The sequence below is a fragment of the Palaemon carinicauda genome, chromosome 22 (assembly GCF_036898095.1).
Source record: "Palaemon carinicauda isolate YSFRI2023 chromosome 22, ASM3689809v2, whole genome shotgun sequence".
In the NCBI taxonomy this organism is placed as follows: domain Eukaryota; kingdom Metazoa; phylum Arthropoda; class Malacostraca; order Decapoda; family Palaemonidae; genus Palaemon; species Palaemon carinicauda.
The window spans coordinates 100218640-100241184 of NC_090746.1; the positions used below are offsets into that span (position 1 = coordinate 100218640).

Here is a 22545-nt window from a genome sequence, read left to right on the forward strand (position 1 = left end):
TTTCTGTTCTCACACAAATGACAACACCGAGATTACAAAATAATTCTTCTTCTCTCAAGGAGTTAACTCTTGCACTATAATTGTTAAGTGGCTACTTAGCTTTTGGTAAGGGTAGAAGAGACTCATTAGCTATGGTAAGCAGCTCTTCTAGAAGGACAATCACAAATTAAACCATTGTTCTCTAGTCTTGGGTAGTGCTATAGCCTCTGCACCATGGTTTTCCACTGTCTTAGGGTAGAGTTCTCTTGCTTGAGGATACTCTTGGGCAGACTATTCAATCTAATTTCTCTTCCTCTTAGTTTTATTTTCTATTTTTAAAGTTTATATATGAAAGATCTAATTTAATAGTTACTGTTCTTAAAATATTTTATTTTAATTGTTTACTACTTCTCTTGTAGTTTATTTCCTTTTTAGACTGGGCTATTTTTTCCTGTTAGAGCCCTTGGGCTTATAGTATCCTTCTTTTCCAACTAGGGTTATGTAGCTTAGCTCGTAATAATAATATTATTATTATTATCTGGCCATCAAAGGACCCAATAACTCTCTAGCGGTGGTATCTCAACGGATGGCTGGTGGCTTAGCCTACCTACTAAGTTCATTTTAGGATTAAATTTTTCATTTGCGAAACCGTGTAACGTAAATTATATAAATAAGTAATTAGGTAATAAATTAGTACAGTAGAACCTTGGTATTAAAAGTGAAAAATGCCTCTGTTCTCAAACAAATATTCGGTACTCAAGCAGTACGAGTGAAAGCCCACCAAGACAAACGCCATCAATTACATATTGGCTGTTGTTTCGGATGAAAGTAGAACTACGCTCTGCCTCATTTTTATGTTACACAGTGCTATATCTTTGTTTTGCATCCCTTTTTATTCATTTTGATTCATTAGCACTTAACCATCGTCCAAAAAAGAATAAGAGCAAAAGTGATCGAGTAAAAAGGAAAACAGTGCAAACAACTATTGAACTGTAAAAGGAAATCACTGCCAAGCACGAAAACGGAATGTGTATTTCTCAAAAACTCAATGGCTATGTCAATGATGTTGACTATTTTGAAGAATAAAGAAATAAAAAAGACAGCTAATGTTGCTAAAGGAGTGACTAATTTGACGAAGCAAAAGGTTCAGATACTAAAGGAAGTGGAGATGTTGCCACAAGGTGAGAGCAATAGCGAAGCATTATTTGTGAAAAGGTACTATTGTACTGTAGAAATCTTTGAGATTTAGTGAAGAGAACCCCTGGTACAAGTACCACGGGTAATTTTGTATTCAAGACTCAGAGAGTTTACGCTTCAACTGAAAAGGAATACAATCTAATCATAAAAGAAACCCTTTCTGGTACAACCAAGGAACTTGAGTGGTGGACTACCCTTAAATCTGCACTCCTTGGTGTAGATGCAACAATTCCTCCTCTATTTAAACCAGATGGCTCTGTCACTCACTATCCAAAAGAAAAGGCAACCCTTTTGGCTGATGTGTTTGACAGTAAGCAGAGTAATGATAAACTTGATCTTCCTCATTCCTGTTTTCCTCAGGCTAAACTAACTAGTTTAGCTTTTCGAAATTAAAGTCACTCATGCATGACCCCTATCGATTAGTTTTCCTGAAGATCTTCAATAATGTCTTCTACACATTCTCTTCTAGAAGCATCAATGAATAAGGCTTGCCAACCACTTCAGATTACGTTGGCATCCTTAAGACAAGGCGACACAAGCAAGGGAATAAACATCACGGAATGCTGTCCAATAGAAACAAGAATGTGGATATCGGCAGGTTTGCCCAGAGAACTGTCACACAGTTACAGTTATTGGGGAAAGCACAACAAATCCTTCCTTCCCTCTAAATATCCCTTACACATGATGACTTGCCAACACATCATTCTAAAAGCAAAACAAACAGCCAGAAGAGGATGCCAGAAGTGTGTGTACACTATCCGACAACTGAAAGTTGAGTTTTAACAGCCATATCCATTCTCGGTGAAAGTATATTTCTATTAAGGGACAAAGGTTTATATTTGTAGAGGCAAAGTAAAATTTCAACTAGAGACAAGAAATACAGATTTAAATTCCCCAAAACACTGAATAAAGTTGAAATTCCCGGTATTTATGTGATTTTTTACAGGTGTAACAAGTGCTAACTATAACTGGAAGTGGCAAATAATGCTCTTTACATTGATTCACTAAGAAAAAGTGAAAAGGCTGAAAGGTGGCTAATTAGCAATGAAAATAGTTAAAAGTAAGAAAAATCAATTATAACTGTTGAGATCAGAGCAAAAAACCAGGGAAAATTTTGAAGCACGTGTTGTCAGTACAGTAGCCATGGAAATTAAAGAAGGTGGTTGGTGTCTATCTATAGATACAGGGGGTGCATGTATGAGCAATCACCTTTTTTTTCATATGGTAGACAAAAAAAGTCTAAAGACATTTGAAACCACGATTGCAGGTATTATATGATTAATAGGGTTGAAAAATTACAAACCACAAAGCTAATGAATATGTATTGTCTACTGAGCACAAGTTTCAGTATCAAATGGATGTATAATATAGTTATAAATTTCAATTGCAAAGCAAAACTAAGTATTTTAACTTAGTTTACTTATTTCAGCAAATAACAAATAAGCAAGATATTGCATAAGGAAAGTGAGTGCCAATCATGGAAAAATTGAATCAATATCAAATATAGTTCTTTTCTAATCGTTTCTTTTTTCCTGAAAATATGAACAAAACAGAGAGCTTTCATTTAAGAACTATACTAAGGTCATATAACTTACCTTATACAGTACTTGGTTTTCAGATTATAAATAAAATCACAGAGTTGATACATGTCTTTCCAATGCTCTTGTAAGGATTATATCAATTTCTGGGATTTGAGCACATTTTGAAGGTTTCCCCATTGTTGACACTAATTCTAGATTTTTCTTTATGGTATACAAAAGATCTTTCATTGGTGATCCAAGCACGTAGTCCTCCCATGCTTCAAATACAACCTGTATCAATTAAAGAAAACAAAAAAGGGATTAAAATATCCAACTTATTTAACAAGTACAGTAAGATAATAATAATCCTCTTCTTCAACAAGAGGAACAGGTAAGCAAACATAAATAAAGTATTAAAGAGGAGCTAGTAAGCAAACAAAGTAATAAAAAGAGGAACTGGTAAGAAAACATAGATAAAGTAATTAGAGGAAGTGGTTAGAAAAAACAGTTTTAAAGAAAAACTGATAAGCAAACAAAGTGTTAAAGAGGAACAGATAAGCAAACACAAATGAATTATTAAAGAAGAACAGATACGCAAACATAAATACAGTATTAAAGAAGAATAGATAAGCAAACATAAATACAGTATTAAATTTGTATCTTTCATATCTATATAAACCCTAGTCCCTTGAAATAGGGAAATGTCTTCGGTGAAGATGAAACGGCTGTTAAATTCATTAACGAGGTAGTAACAACAGGTAGTGAACGCAGGTTATTAGCAATCCCACCTGTCAGAAGCTCTTCACTTTTGACCTTCAGCTTAGGGCAGAAGGATGGCTGGGGTGGGAAGTTTTATTGTATAGCCAAGAAATGAATAAGCTAAAAGGACCTAGTCTGTCCAAGATTTGTATATGATCAAAGTAGGGATCCCTTCTCTTGAAAGGGATGGCAGTTCGGAATATACCTGGCGTATAATGGTCAATAAGTTGGTATACTGTATATACCATCATCCTTTCCCTTCTCTAAGGAGGATGGGGTAATAATTCTCTAAATTCTAAAGAATGGAGCTTGGAAGTATTGGTCAATGAGTTGATATACTGTATATACCATCATCCTCTCCCTTCTCTAAGGAGGATGGGGAAATAATTCTCTAAATTCTAAAGAATAGAGCTTGGAAGTATAACTTATCAGCATCCTTTTACATCCAGTGAGTAACGCTTTGACCTCTTTGTACCCTAGAGATGGGAAAAAAAGAGGAGCCAGTTATTCTACCTTTCATTACAAACTTGCATTTACACGATACCATGGGCAAGATGCTTTCTGTCCCATGTGGGAGCTGGATTGGCTGCATAACTACTTTATCACCCATCACAGGACCAAGCACAAAGATATCCAGGGACATGCGAGTATACTTCCGCAGATTAAACCCTGAGAAAGCGGTTTGGCATTTTCACACCCCAGCCATTGACACCTGGCCAACTATGAGATTATTCTTGAAGGCTAGGGTAGAGCCTATAATCATTACTTTGAGAATGCTGGTAATAGGTGGTACCTCAACACACTTGGTAGTAGAGGAATAAGCTCTACAGATAGTTTCACACAGCCAGAAAGAGATTGTGTTCATTGACACCTATTTCTTGGTTCTGCCAGTGCTAAGGAAGAGTCGCTGAAACTCAGGCCTGAGATGTTGGGCCCTCTTTAAATAGCACTGTAAAGCCCTAATGGGACACAGAAGCATCTCCTCTCGCCCCCGATGCTTCACAAAGAGAAGAGATGGAGAAAGTCTCAAACCTGATGCTGCACACCTACGGGTTCTTTGTTTTGGCCACGAACCCTGGCACAAAACTAAAGGAGACCTAGCAGGTCTTTGTGGAATGGGAATGCCGAAGACCCACAGAATAAATATCAGTGCTCTTGCCTATCCCCAGCACATGGTCCATCCTCAACAAATCACCCAAAGCCTTTGACTTATCAGAACCACCGAAAAGTCAGTGGAACACTTCATTTGCGCTCATCACTCGAGATAGGTTTGCCAGGATATAGCAACTGAGCCAGTAAGAATTGAGATGCCAGTGGTGAACAGTGTACTAGAGCCCCTCTATAAGGAAACAACTACCATATTAAGAGAGGTGCTTGCTTATTTACTTAAGAGTACAGTAGTCCACTGTACAGTAAGGAATAAACTGGTTCCCGAGCAAAATTACCAAGGTGAGAAAGTTTTGCTAAGGGCCTAAACTCACAAACCTGAGCAAGTCACTAAATATCACACACAAAACTGAAACCTCGACATGCTAACAAGCAGCCCACTACAGGGACAGGAAAATCATAGAAGTATCCTAGCTCTCTACTTAATGCCTACTCCCAGTACATATCAAATTCTCAAGGAAGCACCCAAAAGCCCTCGTCTCAACAAACTACCCCACAAGACATTGAAGACACTCACTTGATCTAGCCCAGCGGTCAAGATATTGAGCTAAGGTGTGGAGGATGCATCTACCTTATAACAACGACATTACTCATCCTCACACTTCCATACACCATCACTGCCATGCCTTGCAAGAGTTCTATAACATACCTCTACCAAGGTAAGTGGGCTAGGTATTCTTCTTGGTTTGAGATGGTTTTCTTGAGACAATATCAAGGTCTGTTTCTCTCCATCATCAAAGATTATAGGTCTGCTATTGATCCAGTCACGTTAAAAAAAAAAAAAAAAACTCTGGACATAGGCTAAAGAACAATAAAGACCCCTCAAGCCTGTCCAAAACAATCTGTGAAATCTCCCTGCTAGGACCTGGCATTGATCTTGAAAAGTTTCATCTGACATCCAGCAAGAAAGCATTTTTGCTAGATTTAGCCTCCTAAAGAAAGCGTTATTAAACTGCATGTCCTGTCAAGTATCACGACTTGCACACAGGTCTGGAAATCAGCAGACCTCTATTTTGTCTAAGGATTTGTAGCTAAATACCAAAAGATAATATGGTTCTTGCCCTTTACAATTCCATCCTTAACAGGCACAGAAGATGGTAACTTGCTACTTTGCCCAGTGAGGTGAATTGACCCAACTTGAAATTAAAGTCCATCAGGTAGGTCTGGACAGTCTCAATTTCTAAACCATTCAAACACAAAATAGAATTGATTATTATTCTTATGGCAAGAACATGAACACAATAGTCCACCTCTATATAATTCTATCCAAGAAATCAAACTCAAAGGGATGCAGATGCATCTCTCCTGGGCCAGTAATTACAGCTGGACAAACTTTACACGGGAAAGGTGGGGCAATACTGTATTTGGTTCTTCCACTTCTCCTAAATACAGTACTTCTCTTTTGTTCTTCTACTTCCCCTAATTATTTGTTTCTATGAAACAACCATCATTCTGTGGTGATCACTCAAACCTCAGTAGCTTTCCACCAAAGAGACTAACACTTCTTTGGCCCTGGTCCCTCCAATCCTCAAGAAAAATCTCTCCTACCCTAACTACCTCTCTTCATATATATTTTCATTTTCTCATCCTGTAGCCATAGTAGAGAATCAGGGAAATTAAAATTATTGGGTTGTAGAGAATCAGGGAAATTAGAATTATTTGGGTTATGAAGAACAAGTTCAGTTCTTATGATATAGAAGCAAGATTTTCATATAAACCAATGAATATTAATGGTAACCTCTTAATTCCCTTCCCTGCAATCTTGCAATCTGGGATTGCATACCAGTATGATAACAACGTCAGTCACCTCACTGGAGCTGGCGTAGTTGGGAGCACTCCTTTTAAATATTCTGTGAACTCACCAGGAGATGTGTCTCATAACTCGTATAACAACTTACGATGAAGTGTTTGGGGTGCGTATTGTAATAAGCATTTTTGTATTTTATGAACATTGCAATAGTAGCACACTAATCAATGATGAAAAGTTTTGGAATACAAAAATCAATAACTGCTCTTATATTTTCATCAGTAAAATTATAAACCAAGGTGTACCCCTAGTTTAAAAATCAGAATACACTACTACAACTCCTGGCCCCAAATATGGAAAACAAAGAGTCGCAGCCCCAGTGGGCATGGCACGTAGTCAGAGTCACGATCACAGCCAAATCCAGTGGTAAGCCACAAGGGTGCTGTCCACACATGCACCCCTCAAAAGAGAGGTGGTGTCATAAGGAGCCCTTTCCTTACAACTACAGCTGGCTTTCCTTAACTACTTCAATCTCTTACTCTTTTTATTCTCAGAAGTGTCAGAATCAGAAGTCGTAGAGAACAACGCGGAGGCAGAGTCAGAGAAGGAAGAAGAATGCGTATGTTCTCTCCTCATCCCAACCCTCACCTCAGTCTCTGCAAGCAAAGGAGTAAAGGTCTGAACAACCTGTGACATTGCTGCTTCCCTGAAGGGAGAAACCAAAAGGGTTACTCCAACAGTTACCAAACTACTGGGGAACACTGACATGGGGAAGCGGATACACAGCCACAAGTGTGGTCACACAGGCATAGAGGAAGCAGAAGTACAGACCTCCAACCCCCAGGTGCAAGGGTTGGGGTGACGGGCACAGAAGAAGGGGTAACCAAGTCAGAGAGGTGTATGAGGTGACATCCAGCACCTGGACAACACACACTTTCGGACCCAGAACTGACTTACACTCAATCTTTGACATGACAACTTTGGGTTCCAGAGCTTTTTCCACCGGCACTGATGGCACATGACGAGCCTTTACAGGTCTGTTGAGCATGGGAAAGGGCACTAATGCAAACATATCTGGAGTCACTGACTTAGGGACACACTCATCATGCCTTTCACCACTGGCGTCACAACGGGCGACATTGGCACTGAGGACATCTAGGGAGAGGTAGCCTTAGCTATCAGCTCCCTCAACAAAGTCATAGAGAGCCAACCAAAAAGTCATAAGGAGGCACAAGCCTTCCTTAGGTCAAAGTCACTATCAGCAGCCTACACAGAAGGGAGAGAAGAGCCTCCAAACTCTGATGGGGTACGGCAAACACTAGGGGAACCCCTACACGCCACTAGAATCTAAAAAGCCTGCCGACATAGTTCCGAGGGCTTCTTGCTCCTGATGCATACTTCTCAATGACCAAGGCGGGTGTATGCACAAGAGAGGTGATAGCAGGCACATTCAATGAGCAGATGGAAGCAGCAAAAGAATTCTTCGATGTCTTCAGGAGAAGGGTTAGCTCTCTTCCTCACCCTCAGAGCATACTCCTGCCACTGCACTACATTCTCCACACGAGGATGATAACAAACAACCATGCCCCTACTAAATGCACAGAGTGTGGCTCTACAGACGGTTTAGAAATAAACCTTTTGCAACGTCCACCCTTCCCCAGCAAGTACAAATTTTTTGCTTCACATCCATCACAATCAACAGCTAGCATTCACTTTCTGAAATGAAAAGAAAGATGAAAAGTTTGGCTAAGGGGGCAAAAAAAAAAAAAAGTGCTGAACTTCCAACAGGCAGAGAGGAGAGGCTTCTCTCCCACACTAACCACGTCCATAACTACCTTGTTAAAAATTTTAACAGCCACTCCAGGTCAAGCAGAATATATATTCTCTATTTAAAGGAAAAAAGGTTTGTATATACATAGGAACAAAGTGTAAGGTAGTGATAAAAGTTTCATCTAGAAAAGTAAAACATGTAAAATCTACAAATGAGAAATATGATATTTTAATTATAAAATAAATTTTTGAATATACTTACCCGGTGAATATATATAGCTGCAACTCTGTTGCTCGACAGACAAAAAACTGTAAAAAACTCGCCAGCGATCGCTATACAGGTTGCGGGTGTGCCCATCAGCGCCAACTGTCGGCCAGATACCATACTCAATGTAAACAAAGACTCAATTTCTTCTCATCCCACTGCGTCTCTATTAGGGAGGAAGGGAGGGTCGTTTAATTTATATATTCACCGGGTAAGTATATTCAAAAATTTATTTTATAATTAAAATATTTTTAAATATTTAACTTAGCCGGTGAATATATATAGCTGATTCACACCCAGGGTGGTGGGTAGAGACCAGTTAAATATGTTTACATCTTATGAGCTAAGAGTTTTTATTTCATTTTAGAAGTTATCAAAATAACAAAAACAAAATAAATAGGTACCTGGTAAGGAAGTCGACTTAGACGATTACTCTGCCTTATAAGTACGTCTTCCTTACGGAGCCTCGCGATCCTCTTAGGATGCTGACAGACCCCTAGGAGCTGAAGTATCAAGGGCTGCAACCCATACAACAGGACCTCATCAAACCCCTAATCTGGGCGCTCTCAAGAAATGACTTTGACCACCCGCCAAATCAACCAGGATGCGAAAGGCTTCTTAGCCTTCCGGACAACCCATAAAAAACAACATTAAAAACATTTCAAGAGACAGATTAAAAGGATATGGAATTAGGGAATTGTAGTGGTTGAGCCCTCACCCACTACTGCACTCGCTGCTACGAATGGTCCCAGTGTGTACAGTTCTCGTAAAGAGACTGGACATCTTTCAAGTAAAATGACGCGAACACTGACTTGCTTCTCCAATAGGTTGCGTCCATTATACTTTGCAGAGATCTATTTTGCTTAAAGGCCACGGAAGTTGCTACAGCTCTAACTTCGTGCGTCTTCACCTTAAGCAAAGCTCAGTCTTCCTCACTCAGATGTGAATGAGCTTCTCGTATTAACAATCTGATAAAGTATGACAAAGCATTCTTTGACATAGGCAAGGATGGTTTCTTAACTGAACACCATAAAGCTTCAGATTGGCCTCGTAAAGGTTTAGTACGCTTTAAATAGAACTTAAGAGCTCTAACAGGGCATAAGACTCTTTCTAGTTCATTGCCTACGATCTCCGATAAGCTGGGAATATCGAAAGATTTAGGCCAAGGCCGAGAAGGCAGCTCATTTTTGGCTAGAAAACCAAGTTGCAGCGAACAAGTAGCTTTTTCCGACGAAAATCCAATGTTCTTGCTGAAGGCATGAATCTCACTGACTCTTTTAGCCGAGGCTAAGCATACCAGGAAAAGAGTCTTAAGAGTAAGATCTTTCAGGGAGGCTGATTGTAACGGCTCAAACCTGTCTGACATGAGGAATCTTAGTACCACGTCTAAATTCCATCCAGGGGTAGCCAAACGACGCTCCTTGGTGGTCTCAAAAGACTTAAGGAGGTCTTGCAGATCTTTATTGTTGGAAAGATCTAAGCCTCTATGCCGGAAGACCGATGCCAACATGCTTCTGTAGCCCTTGATAGTGGGAGCTGAAAGGGATCGTCCTTTTCTCAGGTATAAGAGAAAATCAGCTATTTGAGCTACAGAGGTACTGGTCGAGGATACAGAAACTGACTTGCACCAGTCTCGGAAGACTTCCCACTTCGATTGGTAGACTCTAATGGTAGACGCTCTCCTTGCTCTAGCAATCGCACTGGCTGCCTCCTTCGAAAAGCCTCTAGCTCTCGAGAGTCTTTCGATAGTCTGAAGGCAGTCAGACGAAGAGCGTGGAGGCTTTGGTGTACCTTCTTTACGTGTGGCTGACGTAGAAGGTCTACCCTTAGAGGAAGACTTCTGGGAACGTCTACTAACCATCGAAGTACCTCGGTGAACCATTCTCTCGCGGGCCAGAGGGGAGCAACTAACGTCAACCTTGTCCCTTCGTGAGAGGCGAACTTCTGCAGTACCTTGTTGACAATCTTGAACGGTGGGAATGCGTAGAGATCCAGATGTGACCAATCTAGGAGGAAGGCATCTATATGTATTGCTGCTGGGTCCGGGACTGGGGAGCAATAGATTGGAAGCCTCTTGGTCAGCGAGGTTGCAAAGAGATCTATGGTTGGTTGACCCCAAGTCGCCCAAAGTCTCTTGCACACATCCTTGTGGAGGGTCCATTCGGTTGGAATTACTTGCCCTTTCCGACTGAGACAATCTGCTATGACGTTCAAGTCGCCTTGGATGAACCTCGTTACTAGGGAGATGTCTTGACCTTTTGACCAGATGAGCAGGTCCATTGCGATCTCGTACAACGTCAGTGAGTGGGTACCTCCTTGTTTGGAGATGTACGCCAAGGCCGTGGTGTTGTCCGAGTTTACTTCCACCACTTTGCCTCGAAGGAGATACTCGAAGCTTTTCAAGGCCAGATGAACTGCCAACAGCTCCTTGCAGTTGATATGCATGCTCCTCTGACTCGAGTTCCACAGACCTGAGCATTCCCGACCGTCCAGTGTCGCGCCCCAGCCCAAGTCCGATGCGTCCAAGAAGAGAACGTGGTTGGGAGTCTGAACAGCCAGGGGAAGACCCTCTCTTAGGTTGATATTGTCCTTCCACCAAGTCAGACAAGACTTTATCTTTCCGGAAATCGGGATCGAGACCGCCTCTAGCGTCTTGTCCTTTTTCCAGTGAAAAGCCAGATGGTATTGAAGAGGACGGAGGTGTAGTCTTCCTAGTGTTACAAATTGTTCCAGGGATGACAGCGTCCCTACCAGACTCATCCACAGCCTGACTGAGCAGCGTTCCTTCTTCAGCATCTTCTGGATGGATAGCAGGGCTTGATCTATTCTGGGGGTCGACGGAAAAGCCCGAAAAGCTAGACTGTGAATCTCCATCCCTAAAAACAGAATAGTTTGGGATGGGACCAGCTGCGACTTTTCCAAATTGACTAGGAGTCCCAATTCCTTGGTCAGATCTAGAGTCCACTTGAGATCCTTCAGACAGCGACGACTGGAAGAGGCTCTGGGAAGCCAGTCGTCCAAATAAAGGGAGGCTCGGATGTCCGATAAGTGGAGGAATTTGGCCACATTCCTCATCAGCCTCGTAAACACGAGAGGAGCTATGCTTAGGCCAAAGCACAGGGCCCGAAACTGGTAGACCACATCTTCGAAGACGAATCTCAGAAAAGGTTGGGAGTCTGAGTGAATGGGGATGTGGAAGTAGGCGTCCCTTAGGTCTAGCGAGACCATCCAGTCTTCCCTTCTGACCGCTGCTAAGACTGACTTTGTGGTCTCCATGGAGAACTTCGTCTTTGTGACAAAGACATTCAGAGCACTGACGTCTAGCACCGGTCTCCAACCTCCTGTCTTCTTTGAAACTAGGAAGAGACGGTTGTAAAATCCCGGTGATCGAAGGTCCGAGACTTTGACCACCGCTCCCTTCTCTAGCAAAAGAGACACTTCCAGTTTCAGGGCTTGTCTCTTTTCTTCCTCTCTGTACCTGGGAGAGAGATCGATGGGGGACGTTGCTAGAGGGGGTTTGCGTACAAAAGGGATTTTGTACCCCTCTCTGAGTAACTTCACAGATTGTGAATCTGCGCCTCTCTTCTCCCAGGCTTGCCAGAAGTTCTTGAGTCTGGCTCCCACTGCTGTCTGAAGTTGCGGGCAGTCAGACTCTGCCCTTGGAGGACTTGGGTCCTTTCCTCTTCCCTCGTTTCCCTTCGGCACGAGCACCTCCTCTGCTGGAGGCTCTGCCACGAAAGGGCGGAATAAAGCGAGACGCTGGAGTGTCTATCCTCGGTCTAGCAGACAATGAAGGCAAAGGGGGAGCTTTGCGAGCTGAGGACGCAACTAGATCGTGGGTGTCCTTCTGAACTAACGAAGCGGCAATTTCCTTTACCAAGACTTCAGGAAACAGGCACTTGGAAAGGGGAGCAAAGAGAAGTTCAGATCTCTGGCATGGCGTAACTCCAGCAGACAGGAACGAACAGAGAGACTCTCGCTTCTTCAGGACTCCGGACGTGAATGAGGCAGCTAGCTCATTGGACCCATCACGGACGGCCTTGTCCATGCAGGACATAATGAGCAAAGAAATATCCTTATCTACAGAAGAGATTTTCCTGCTCAGGGCTCCTAAGCACCAGTCTAAAAAGTTAAAGACTTCGAAAGCCCTAAATATTCCTTTAAGAAGGTGGTCCAGGTCCGATGGTGACCAACAAATCTTCGAGCGTCTCATGGCAAGGCGGCGGGGAGAGTCTACAAGACTTGAGAAGTCGCCCTGGGCAGAGGCAGGAACTCCCAAGCCGAGAACTTCTCCCGTGGCATACCAGACGCTCGATCTAGAAGAGAGTTTAGATGGGGGAAAGGCAAATGCTGTCTTCCCTAAACTCTTCTTAGACTCTAACCAGTCTCCTAACAGCCGCAAAGCTCTCTTGGATGAGCGTGAGAGAACGAGTTTAGTAAAGGCAGGTGCGGTAGCAGGCATGCCTAATACAAACTCTGACGGCGGAGAACGAGGAGCCACAGAAATAAAATGGTCAGGAAACAACTCCTTGAATACAGCCATGACTTTTCTAAAGTCCAATGATGGTTGAGTTGCCTTAGGCTCGTCCAGTTCTGACTGTTGGTCATCTTGTTGTTCAGCAACGTCCTCATCAGATAGTTCCTCATCCGAAAACTGATGAGGAAACGGCAACGGAGTGGGCAACGGAGTGGGCAACGTCTGGCTCGCTGAGTCCGGTCGCACTGGTGCATGCGTGACGGAGCCGGACGCAACGTCATGGAACTGCTGCACAGTCTGTGAACTGTCAACAACCATGGGTGCGCGAGGACGCACAGCGTCCACCCGAGACTGTCTAGACCGTCTGGGTTGTGCAGTCAACACCATACCGGGTTGCGGAAGTTGACGCACCGCGTCAAAACAAGTCACCTCTGATAGTTGTTGAACGTCCTGAACGTCAACAACCACCTCCGAGCGTCGCTTAACGTCAACGTGCGGCTGGCAACCCACACTGGGTCGCATCGGTGGAGGAACCACCTCAACTGGTAGACGCGAGAAGGTTACCTCAGCGTCAACAGGACGCACAACAGACCGCTTGGAAGGTTGTTGGCCAGAAGGTTCAGCAGCAACCTTCTCCGCATTAAAGTCCTCCATCAAGGACGCAAGCTTGGACTGCATGTCTTGCAGCAAAGCCCATTTAGGGTCTACGGGAGCAGGTGCGGCAACAGACGGGGTTAGCGACTGAGGCGGTACCGCTTTGCCTCTCTTAGGCGGTGAGCAGTCATCAGATGACGGCAACGAGTCCGAACTGACCCAGTGGCTACAACCGGGACGTTGGACTTGTCCTGAAGGGACCGACTTACGCTTTAAAGGTCGTGAGACCTTGGTCCAAAGTTTCTTACGAGAAACACCTTCGGACGACGAGGTAAAAACGGGCTCTCTCGTCTTACGTAGGTAGGGGCGATCTTGGGGAGATACGCCTGATACCATGGAGGGAACGTCTGTTCGCTGATCAAGGCCTCTCGAACCCATGCGTCGTACGACATTGCTTCTCCCCTGGGCTTGGGAGCTTGCAAGAGGTCCCGGACTAGGAGGACGACAGGCACGAACAGACGAACCCTCAAGCGCAACACTGTTCACAACACTTTCACAAGGCACTTTATCACTTCCCGTGGCACTTTGGCACTTTAGCTCCTTAACACCCGCCATGAGTTGATTGCGGTCACTAGCAAGGGACTCAACTCTCTCCCCCAAGGCATGGATAGCACGCATCATGTCAGCCATCGATGGTTCCTGAGTGCTAGGAGGGGGGTTAGGAACAACCACTACAGGGGAAGGAATAGGTTGAGGGGCATGAGGAGAGGAAAAATCTATCGACCTAGAAGAACTTCTCCTTACTCTATCTCTCTCTAGCCTGCGTGTGTACTTCTCAAATTCGATAAAATAGAATTCCGAAAGGCCCACGCATTCCTCACACCGATCTTCCAATTGACAGGTTTTACCCCGACAATTGGAACAAACAGTGTGAGGGTCGAGAGAAGCCTTTGGAAGACGCCTAGAACAGTCCCTAGCATTGCATTTTCTAAACTTGGGAACTTGTGAAAGGTCAGCCATTTTGAATTGGTCAAGGGAAAATTCCAAAAAACGATCTAAGTCATCAACAATGAATCCGATACAAAAAAGAGTTCAAGGATTTATTTGAAGAAAAACCCTGCACAGCGAAAGCTCAAAACCAAAATAAAGTACTTCACCAAATAAGATGGGAAAAACTCCAGGTTTCAACAGCGAGTAAAGTACGTCTTGTCGACACGTCGACAGAGAAGAAATTGAGTCTTTGTTTACATTGAGTATGGTATCTGGCCGACAGTTGGCGCTGATGGGCACACCCGCAACCTGTATAGCGATCGCTGGCGAGTTTTTTACAGTTTTTTGTCTGTCGAGCAACAGAGTTGCAGCTATATATATTAACCGGCTAAGTTAAATATTTAAAATTGGGTATTTGGAGGAGTCTTGTCAGTGTATCAAAAAGGTGGTTGGAAAAGGGGTTACTAGCAAGTTAAGTGTTTGTGGTTTCAAAATGACGTGCAGGAAACCCTCCTGCTAAAAATTGGGTCTACACTTTTATTGTGGTTGTGTTTATTTTGCCTTATACAATTTTACGTTACTGTACTTTGATTGCGTAATACCAAATGGATAAATATCAATTAGTATATAAATGTACGGAAGTGAATACTGTATAGTGCATCTGACGGAGTTAGTGAGTATAGATATTAATAAAGGATTAGAATTAAAATTGTATTTTGGTCCCCAGGACATCAAATACCTCACTATAATACAGTACATTGCTAATGCTATTTTCATCCTTCCCATCTGTAAAACAATTTTTGTTTGTATGCCCATGGAGGGTGTCATATTGAAAGAAATTCTAATCAAAATGTGGGATTGCATTCTACTTCAGGATTTAGACTGTGAATACAATTTTCCTATAGAGTATTAACCAAATTTTCTACAACAAACACTTTTCATACCTGTAATTTCATTTCCTGGCCACTGACAAAAGCCAGTGCATTGCCATGAAGAGCAGAGGCGCCCTCTTCAGCAGCTTGAGGACATAGGTTACTTCCTTGAGTACACTGCCACAATCTGTAGTTCCACTGACATCCAATATCAAAAAGTAGTTCAGGATACTGAAATAAAAAATTAGAGTAGAAATTTTATCAGTAAATATCAAAATAGCCAATGATTTTCTCATGGATTAAACCAAACCCGCATTTATGTTTCTTGGCCCTTCAGAACTATCATGATAATCAGGATGATAATATCAAGGAAACACCTATGTGGAAATTTCAATACTCAAAATATGCAGCTAGCTTTACTAAGAAGAAAGTCTTGCCTCTATATACACTTTAAACAAAATAAAAATTAATCTAAATTACCACTTCCAATGGCTTCCTTTCAATAGAATCACAAAGTACCCCAAATATATAAGCTCTGTAATTCACTTTAAGACTACTAAGTTGATTTCTTAAAACCTAAGATGATTACCAACAAACTAATGCTAGTACTGTACTATTCCATAAATAATTCTGTTTCCTCTCTTTCTCATCAAGTCGAATAATCCCAGTTTTTTGTATGCCAGAAAAAAAAAAGAGCAGTTGTTCATGCATGTGCCCCTCGGATCTTTAGGTTGGAATCAGCCCCTCTCTTTATAGGCATTAAAACTTCTCAAAAATAATGTTTATTTTCATATAAAAAATCCTCCCTTTCAGCTCTTCCTTAAAGAATTCAAGCAGGATCTTTATTGTTTCCGAATACAGTATGAACAGCATTAGTTCTACTGCAACAAATCAATCACTTTCTTCGGTAAATTTTTAATCAAGTCAGTAAAGTGTGTTAATCAGGTACCTGCATTTTCAATTGTTTCAATTTCATATACACCTTATAAACATACTGGTAATCTTTGAAATAAAATTAATTATTTTAATACTACACTCCCCAAACATTTATAATGCTATTAGTTTTAGTAGCTCTAGCTATTTGACAAAATTTCAGTTTTTTAAATTTGTTATTTTCCTAGTTACACAAACATGAGTTCTTTAAATAGGAGTATGATGTTCCTTTTGACCTTTGGTCTAAGGACGGAGAGAGGTGACAGAGAAAGGAAGTATAACTTAAAGGACTCAAGTTTGCATGGTTGGGAAAAATACAAATGACATTAAAAATTCACATTTTGTTCCTATGCCAATACAAACCTTTTGCCCTTTAAATAGAAGACAAGTTCTTAATGGGAGGCAGTCTCCTAGAACCAGACTGAAAGGTTCTCTTCATACCTAGACATGTTATCGTTCATGATCCCCTAAAGGAACAAAAAGGAGACTTCTATAACCTCTTAATAGCTCCACATAGAGATTAAGAAGCTAGTTAGGGCATCAGCCAGTACTGACTTGAAGGGGAAGTCAGTAATAGGTCATGTCAATTGGGGAGATAACATCGCAGGCTTTGAACCAAACAACTAACAAAATATGGATAGAAGACACTGACCCATTCTCCACCTTGCAAGGAGGATGGAGGCTTTGCTTCTGCTAGAAAGGGGCTCCATTATATAATTGACCAACATCAGTTATCTAACCAGTACCGTAGCCGAGTAACTCTACGAAACATGTCAAGAGTCTGAGTCCATATCAAAACCCTGCTTGAGTGGTGGTTAGAAATGTTGGGGAGTTTGGCTTCCTACCTTCAAAGAACTTGACTTAAAAGGAAGCTAAGACGTTTGTGGTTATCGTGGGTGATACCCAATCCCGAAGGATGGACTTCCACACCCTCCATAATGACTGGTATTATCTAGTGGAGGAAGAACTCTTTCAGCCTTGTAAGGCAAGGTAAGAAAATCCAAGCTAGAGTGTTCTGGGTCAGAAATGAAGAAATAAAGGTGGTCTGGCTCCATACTATCCAGTACAACTATGGTACCTAAAGAGTTCCAGGAACTCTTTAGAGGAGTTCTCTACAAAGGACCCCTGGGTGCACGAAGCAGGTCTTGCTCACTATTTCGAGCTGGAGACTGGTAATGAGGGTCTTTCAATAAGGCTACCTCAGTATGGGCAAAATGACAGACTCAACTCTAAGGTGCCTCCAGAATGAGGAGAATCTTTCACTGTTCTTATGGGAGACACTTCTAAAAGGGGAAACATCTTATCCACATAATTTGATATATACAAATCTCCACTCAGCACACTTGTAAGGGGTTAGGGAGACCTAGATAAAACAATCATCAGGGATAGTAGCATCTAAAAGACTCCGTCTCAAAGAGCACAGCCGGCCGTAGCCAGGGGATCCGCAATATGAACAGGTTCATTCTTATACTTAACAGGTTCATTCTTATACTGAACAGGTTCATTCTTATACTGAACAGGTTCATTCTTATACTGAACAGGTTCATTCTTATACTGTACAGATTTAACAATAGGTGATAAAATGTTCACAAAATTACGGCCATCGTTCTCCGTGACAAGCCTCAGAGCATTCCTGACACGAAAAACTAAGAGGGGAAACAACGTTCGCTGCCAAACCCAACTTATGTTTCTTCTCTTTGCTAACAGAAGATGAAGGAGGGGAATGATCTCTTAGATAACTTCTAATGGCGAGAATGCTATCTCTCCCACTGGGAGGATAGCCACTCCGTACAATACTCACTCAAGAGATTCCACCGAACATCTTTTACCTCGACGTAACAGACAAACAGGGTGAGTATCCACTTCTACCCCACACATCAAGGTACTACAAGGGCAACCATTTCGGCAACGGCATGAGCGCATCAAATTCAACATAATGTTGAAAAGTACACACTTGTAACTCACAAATAATGAAGCACTTAAGTGACGAAGAATGTCAAAGACACAAAAGAAATGAGCACAAGCACCACTGTATTCACATGGAGATTACATCAAACATCTTTTACCTCGACACAACGGGCAAACTGGGTGAGGAGCCACTTCCACCTGGCTCATAAATGTACCACAAGGGCAAACATTTTGGCCAAGAGAGGAATGCGTTGAATTCGACATAATGCCGAAAGCACACACTCGTAACTCATAAATAATGAAGCATGCAAGTGACAAGGAACATCCATCACATAAGCACTATCACTAAAAGGGTATGAGTAAGCAATGCGGTTGTCTGATCCCAGAATAGAAGGAAGATATGTCCAACTTCCTTAGCGGACAGAAGCGTTGAGGGTATGGGCTTCATACAAGCGTGGCGTGTCATGAGCAGCAGTTGCCTAGCAACGTAACATGACATAATCCAACGACTTCTTTTAAAAATGTTGTTTGGCCGTAGATATCTAAACTAGAAGTAACCCATATAAATGACTCAGAAGTTTGTATCGGCATAGGAATAAATAAAGACTACAAGGAACATACCTCCCTCAAAATCTAGTGAATTTCAGTATACTGTTTAGTATTGATTACAATTAATAAAAAAGCATTACCAACAGAATATAAAATGATAAAAGGGCACTTACCTTGTGAAAGAGTATATTTAAAATGTCTTGATCAGCAAGCTTTATTATTTTCTTATACTGATCAAAAGCTGCCATATTTGCTGGAATCCAACCACCACCCGGAAAATCACTTAGTCTTGTCAAGTTAAGGTGCATAACACCGGCATTAAGTCCAGAAGTACCATAAAATGGAATCTGTAAATCCAGAAAGCTAAGTATCAGTTACCTAGAAACATATTTCACAATGAAGACCTGTATAAGGATAAATTGTTGATGCATGTTAAAACTCCAATAATCTACCTGATACAAATAAAAAGGGGATTACTTCAAAATAACCTGCAAGGAGCAACATTAGGCTACTCATACTTTATAAAAATATAAAATCAACAATAGTATTCTCTCCTCATCTGCGGCTTTAGCTATAGGGGGGTGACTAACTGATACTACCATGCAAAAGCATATGAGGGAAATTTACTCAAACGTGGCCGCCACAAACAGCTGGCCTAGAATTTAAAGGCATTCATCCGCTGGATTGCTTAACAGCCAATTGAGTAAACAACAGAATCATCTCATGTGTGGCCAACATCGAGATACCCGTCCCCTCCGCTCAATACGAAATACTATCATTATTACTAACTACAGTATTCTACAACCCTAGTTGGAAAAACAATTCTAAAAGCATATGGGCTACAAATAAAAGTAGCCCAGTGAGGAATGGAAATAAGAAAACAGATAGAAGACAGTGGAAGACTATGGTACAGAGGCTATGGCACTACCCGAGACTAGGGAACAATGGTTTGATTTTGGAGTGTACTTCTAGAAGAGCTGCTTACCATAGCTAAAGAGTCTCTTCTACCCTAACTGAGTGGAAAGTAGCCAGTGAACAATTACAATGCAGTAGTTAACCCCTTGGGTGAAGAGGAATTTTTTGGCTATATTAGTGAAGTCAGGTGTATGAAGAGAGAGGAGAGTATGCTAAGGATACGGCTGAGTTAGAGGGGAGGGTGATGCCCAGGAGGTAAGGATATGGCTTCTAAGTTAGGTTAGGTGGAGAAGGGGAGGTTAGCTGGTGTTCTTGTTGATTTCCTTTTTAATATTGGATCAAGTTAAAGATTGAGAAGTGTGCCTTCGAAAAAGCAGAGATCAGAAAAAAAAAATTTGAAAGAGAATGGTGCTTGAGAAATTGAGAGATAACTGCAGCAGTTAAGTCAGTAAATGATGCTTCACCCTCTTATTTTTGCATGAAAAACTACTATTTCTGTTAGTTTTCTTGTTATTTACTGGCTTCAGCTGTTAATATCTTCCATAATTCGTTGTTTTCTATTTATCTCACCAAAAATACATATTCCCACATAGGGTTCCCCCATTACTGTTGGAAGTTATGTTGGGTGGTGGTAATTGGAAAACTATACTTTTGTGGACGGTAATAACATCAGAACACAATAAAACAAGAACACTAATAGAAAAAACGGTTTATCATACACAACTCGTTGGACGAGACAACCAAAACTTTACCAAATGGAGTTTGTTGGGACAGGCGTAAACTATCTTATAACTTGTCAAGTTGATTTTCTTTATGGGTAAAATGTTTATCGTATAAAGTACTGTGTAATATGAAGCTAGTTTTACAATTTACGAAATATTATGATTTAGTATCTTGCCAAGAGTGAAGCCGGTGTGACGGTCTGAACGATCCCCCCGTCTCAGAATTCTCCTTGATAATCTGCGCATGCGCGAACATTACCGTTTGCCAGTGCATACGAGGTTGATGTTTTATTTTCCTGTAATGTTAGCATGCGCAGCTCAACATTACTGCTTGCCAATACATACGAACTTGATGTTTTATTTTCCTGCGAACGAAGCGAGCTAATGGCGGAAAAGAACCATTATACAATGTCAAGGAGAATTCTGAGACCGGGGGATCGTTCAGACCGTCACACCGGTTGGCAAGCAATTAGCAAGCACAGGGTTGAAACTTAGTCTCAGGGTAAGTTAAGAAAGAATAAAGCAGTGTAAGAAGGTCGCAGGCCTCCGGTGTGACGGTCTGAATGATCCCCCGGTCTCAGAATTCTCCTTGACATTGTATAATGGGTCTTTTCCGCCATTAGCTCGTTTCGCTCGCATGAAAATAAAACATCAACCTCGTATGTACTGTCAAGCGGTAATGTTGAGCTGCGCACGCTAACATTACAGGAAAATAAAACATCAACTTCGTATGCACTGGCAAACGGTAATGTTCGCGCATGCGCAGATTATCAAGGAAAAATCTGAGACCAGGGGATCGTTCAGACCTTCACACCGGTAGGTAAAGATGTGGCTCCTAGGTTAGGTTAGGCGGTGTTCTTGCATTTCTTCCTCTAAAATGTGGAATTTTAGTCATATATTTAGGAAATTTTACAACCAGGTCTGAACCACCAAACTACAAAGATTGTAATATACTTTTATTATTTATCATCATGTGTTTTATCAATTCCTGACTAAAAATGCTGAAGCAAACCACCCTACATGAGTTTTCCTACCGAAACCCTTCATAAAAATAGTAAAGGAGGATCTCCATGAAACAGGTATTTGGGTGGAGATAATTAAAAATCAAATTATTTGCAAGCATTATTACAAGTAAGAAATACACAACGAACATATGATAACCAGTTGGAAAAATATGTGATTCAAATAGCGTGAAAAAAAAAATGTGTATCATTGCTCCTCTGCAATGGCAAACAGTAGCCTATTTTTTACTTTCAGATGAGTAAAAATGAATATATACTGAACGCATAACAATCAATATATACTGAGCGCAAAGTTTATTTTAAAGATGATTAATTACCGAAATAGATGAAGAAATAGATTGAACTCCAGATTTGGAGACACATGCCAACTGGAACTTCTGGAACCTGGATTCTGGAGGTGAAGCCTGAAGGTGACGGCAAAGGGGGAGGGGGGGAGTGGTTGGGGGCTGTTCTATAAACATCCGGGAACTTCCAGCATAAATACTTAAAGACAGTAGATAGTTATACTGTCTTGATTTGGAAGATCATAACCAATTAAAGAAAACAGTTAATGATTAGGCGATACATAAAAAAATAAGTAATGATGAGAAAAAGGCGAATTAAGAACGCATGCGCAGTAACCAAACCCCTTTAATGTCCCATAAATCGAGAAAGATAGTAAAGAGAAGACCGGAGAGCTCCTCTACAAAAACAATCCATATGCATTAGCTCTAATCAGAGCCATCTATTGACAACTCGCTCAACTACATTTCACTAAAAGACCTACGAACGTATAACAAGTATTATTATTATTATTATTATTATTATTATTATTGTTGTTGTTGTTGTTGTTGTTGTTATTATTACTTGCTAAGCTACCACCCTAGTTGGAAAAGCACGATGCTATAAGCCCAAGGGGCTCCAACAGGAAAATTAGCACAGTGATGAAAGGAAACAAGGAAAATAAAATATTTTAAGAACAGTAACAATATCAAAATAAACATTTCCTATGTAAACTATAAAAACTTGAACAAGAAATACGACAGAATATTGTGCCCGAGTGTACCCTCAAGCAAGAGAACTCTAACCCAAGACAGTGGAAGACCATGGTACAGAGGCTATGGCACTACCCAAGACTAAAGAAAAATGGTTTGATTTTGGAGTGTCCTTCTCCTAGAAG

General features: G+C 41.4%; 1 protein-coding gene across 1 annotated transcript in view; it reads right to left on the reverse strand.

The window, feature by feature from the left end:
* The window catches only part of LOC137616645 (glucoside xylosyltransferase 2-like), a 39692-nt gene that overhangs the window by 7088 nt on the left and 10059 nt on the right, over nt 1-22545 (reverse strand). The window contains exons 6-8 of the mRNA XM_068346566.1: nt 18901-19074; nt 15410-15568; nt 2772-2987 (exon numbers count right to left, since the gene is read on the reverse strand). Of these exons, the coding sequence (XP_068202667.1) occupies nt 2808-2987; nt 15410-15568; nt 18901-19074 (513 nt within the window). The 3' untranslated portion in view covers nt 2772-2807. The remainder of the gene's footprint in view (nt 1-2771; nt 2988-15409; nt 15569-18900; nt 19075-22545) is intronic.